The 4230-nt window shown below is 35.8% G+C and overlaps 1 protein-coding gene across 1 annotated transcript; it reads left to right on the forward strand.

The window, feature by feature from the left end:
* Window positions 1-2800: 2800 nt before the first annotated feature.
* Smp_139420 (hypothetical protein) lies at window positions 2801-3949 on the forward strand (the record flags this gene model as incomplete). Its single annotated transcript, XM_018798813.1, has 2 exons — window positions 2801-2809; window positions 3599-3949. Coding segments are annotated over 2 exons (360 nt in total), but the record flags the coding sequence as incomplete, so codon positions are not given.
* Between the last annotated feature and the right edge of the window lie 281 nt (window positions 3950-4230).

The following is a 4230-nucleotide window of genomic DNA, read 5'->3' on the forward strand; positions in this document are numbered from 1 at the left end:
TTTTCCGGAGTCGCAAAGCTCCTGTTTGATAACAGACTGGACAAACTAAATATATTGTCTTTGTCATATACTTGGACCTGAGGTTGCTAGATCTTAGTATCTCAACTACCTAACGATAAATAAACATCCAATATGCCCTCATTTTTCCTGTCTTCCAAAATAGACAATATAAGAGATTTAGGTAACTGAGGACTGATGAGACAAAATCTCAATATCGAAAAGCTCAGAATAACTATGCCTCAACCTTCAGTAAGTCTAAAAAGTTGTACGAAGAGAAAATTGTCAAGGAATCCATATAATGTCCTGAACGCTTGTACTCCTATATAAACCAAAAGACAAAAGGAAGAGGAAATATTCCTGCACTATGGGCAGACAGTACTGCTCCATCATTAGTGGAGCACGAATTTGGTAAGGCTCAAGTATTCTCAAACCACTTTAGCAATGTATACACCATAGAAACACCCTTCCCTCCAGTTCGTGCAAATCTCCACACAAACACTGGACAGCGCGATCATCAAAGAACTCGGTGTCTTTGATCTGTTAAATAAGCTTGACAGGTAAATCCACGGGGCTGAATTGAATCATAGGTTACCAAAAAAACCAACTAACTTCGTTGCGAACCCCTTAAGTATCTAATCTACATGTAACCCGGGGTCCATTACCAAAAGACTGAAAGAATGCCATCATAAGTCCTGTCTTCAAAACAGGTACAAAACATAAACCTGAGAACTACCGACCTATTAGCCTAACTAGCGTGGTTGTTAAAATTTTAGGAAAAATTATTCATATGGATCTGTTCAAGTATCTCCACAAAAACCGGATCCGTTCGGAAAAGCAGCATGGTTCCAGGATAGGTTATTCTTGTCTCACTAACTTATTAGTGGCTTGTGAGAGCTGATACGCTTTTAAGGACCAAAATTTACTGTACACATAGCCTAAATCGATTTCGGCAAAGCTTTTGACAGAGTTCCTCACAACGGCTGTCATATAAGCTAAGAAATATCGGGATGGAATTCATTGCCTCAACACATTATTTATATCCCACCTGTCGGCACTATCAAAGGAAATTCGAACCAACTGAGAGACCTCCGTTACCAGGACTAACACAGGCTAATAGCCTCTTGTCCTCCCCAAACTAAAACTGAAACTCATTGGTACAGGTTACATAAAATGAATCACTATAAGCTTATTTTTACAACGACAACATTAGCTTGTCATACTTACTTCCCAAGCTTCAATTCGATTTGTCATTACGAAGTTGAAGGTTCCATTGTTTGTCTAATTCGTTCCTTGTTCGTTTAAAGGCTATTTGGCTGTGTATCTGAGTTACGAAATACGCGTGTGTTTAAAAATGTGTCCAGTAGCAGGTCACACTGTTTGCTTCAAATTTCGCTTCTAAGACTGTCTTGATTTGAGGCTAATTTCATTTCTTGTTGTTGTCTATTGGTTTCGTGCAAGTGCATTGCGAGTGCTTTCTTGGTTTTCGAACCGCTTTTTGTTCTCTTTACCAGCGCTGGTAATTGAAGGGGCTCCCCTTCAATTACGCTACAAAGTATGCTTCCCTAGCACACAAAGTACCTCATGAGTAGACACCAAACATTACAGTGCATTTTATCCCAATTCCCAATATCAAACCTCTTAGGACTCATGATTGTATTTTATGTTTCTTATTTCTCACTTCAAGAAAGTTCTATGTTCTGATTCCACTTTGACTGTTCATTATATATATATATATGGCATTCTCATCAAAACATATCTGTTCACTTTCCTGCATTGTTTCCCACTTACTAACCACTATTACCCAATTGATCGTGATTCCGTTTGAATTTTAATTCTTTCGCACTTCCAAGGCAAATCCGCAAGAAATTTTTCTCTGAAGTACGTTTTCTTAAACTTGTCCCAAGTTAAAAGCCAACCTTGAATGAAGTTGGAACCAGCGTCAAATAAAAAAAATGCAGGACCCAGCACAGTATGTCCAACTTAATTTTAACGAAGTTTCATTTTCGAAAATTTAGTGTTTAGTTATTCCCAGAAATTTGACTGTTTAATATTTAAGGCTACTTATTTATTACAGCTTAACTCCTTTATCCTGAGATGTATAAATTTACATCTTTTCATCCATTGCAAAAGTGACAGTTTTGTTCCAAAATCAAAACAAACATTATTCAGGTAGATTTGTTCAAAACGTGTATTTCAAAGGTATATCCATCATGAAGTAAAGTGAAACGAGTCCGTCTAATTATAAAGTTCGAATACTTAATTTCTAATTCATTGATTTAAAGATGTTGTTTTGACTGTAAGAATCAAAGATTCTAGGTCAGTTCAACACTACGCACAACTGCGTACTGTGTAAATTCCTAACTAGAACGAAGCAACATCTTATTGCCGCCCAGATTTAGAAAGATTCTTCAGATTATATCAGTTACCTACATCGCATCTAAAATTCATTTGAATTTCTGTACTTCATGTATAATCTAGTTTAATTACTGTTCAGATAACCAAAAATAGCTTGAGACTTTAAAAATATATACATGAATTAAAGTTAATGCATGGACGGCAAAAAAAGCGGAACAATAATCGCAGTATCATGACTAAATATAGAGAATATAATTTGAAACGAACGAATGAAATCAAAGAATGAAAAGCTTGCTATCTAAAGTAAGATTTGTAGTCAACAGATCTACACTAATACAATTAGTTCAATCCCATATCACTCAAGGTTTCTAACCATGGACTAATCTACGATTGCGGCCTTCAACCAAGAAGTTTACATGCGTAACAGCCGTTTATTTATTTCACAATGAAACCGGTTAGTATACATCAATTTCAATGGTTCTTCTATGCAAATTGTAGAGCAGTTAGTTTCACATCCTAATAATCATTACTAATTATTAAAATAGTCTTCCTCTATATTATTTTTTACAAGAACTGGTTCTTATAAATCAACAATTATGTTTTATATCATAATAGAATGGTAAACTGAACTCCATGAACTTGTAGTGGATGTCGGGCTCACCAGTTGTAGTGGATGTCGAGTCGTGGGCGGACTATGATCACCACTACTATTCGATTACGCGTACAAATATGACTTGGTTCCCTTGATAGCCCGTAAATCAGAAGGCTTTATTAGTCCAGATCAAGTATATTTATTGGCGATCTCGTGGTATCGAAATAATACCGAGACGTGCCAAAGAGTACAAGCGAACAAGCAGTGCGTGAGCAAGCTCGAACCAAACCAGGCGGTATATGGAACAAGAAGTGAAACGGATACAGTTAAACAAATACAGTAAAACAATCTCTGGTACAATTGGTTACAATAATAATAATTGTTTCTATTATTCCAATCGTGTTCTTATCGAGACTGGCCGGTCACTACAAACTGTTGATCCCTTAGTAGAATGGCTCAGGCAATAAACTTTTATTATTACTTCAGGCGACATAACCACTGTCTAATCCAGGTGGAAGTGACCTCTTTGAATTATCCCATAAGTTTCAAATCAGTTTATTTTCATGAAGTGATATTTGACTAATTTTCTCCATAGATTTTGTATTCCTCATATAAGCTGTGCCGTTTCTTTATTTTCATAACTTGTTATAGAATCCACCCAAGTCTGATGTAAACAGAATAATTACAATAGATTTATGTGGTTGGAGTGAACAGAATGCGTTTCATTCAGTACATTATGAACCTGCCTGTCGAACGACTGGTTCTAATATTGTGGGGGGTGTAGGATGTGGAAAATCCGAACGACTTCCTTACCAAAAGCCAACAAGAATGTGTAAACAGTACACATTCTATCATTATGATGATCCGCATGCTTACATACTTCAATATAGACGAGATTGTACATTGTGTTATAATTTGAAAGATAATAACCAAAACAAGGGACCAGTGGAAGAATTCAGTAAATCAACAGTTGTTGAAATGGATGATATACAAAATTGCAGTGTAAGAAATTTTCTTTACTGTATTCATAATATAAAGTCGCCCTACATCGTACTCTGAAAATACATTTTTCTAGTCAGGAGGATGATTTGTTTACGAAGCTAAATTACTAATATACGACCATAGAATTATGATTATCAGTGTACAGTTAGTACTACAAAATGTAATAAACCTTCCGTCTTCTTTGTTATACCTAAACTATAATATCATCCATTATCACGAAGATGATGTATTCATTCTCTATATTTTCCAAAGTATTGTGCGCTAGTTTTCTTATTCCGGTT

The sequence above is a fragment of the Schistosoma mansoni genome, chromosome 7 (genome assembly GCF_000237925.1).
Source record: "Schistosoma mansoni strain Puerto Rico chromosome 7, complete genome".
NCBI classification, from domain to species: domain Eukaryota; kingdom Metazoa; phylum Platyhelminthes; class Trematoda; order Strigeidida; family Schistosomatidae; genus Schistosoma; species Schistosoma mansoni.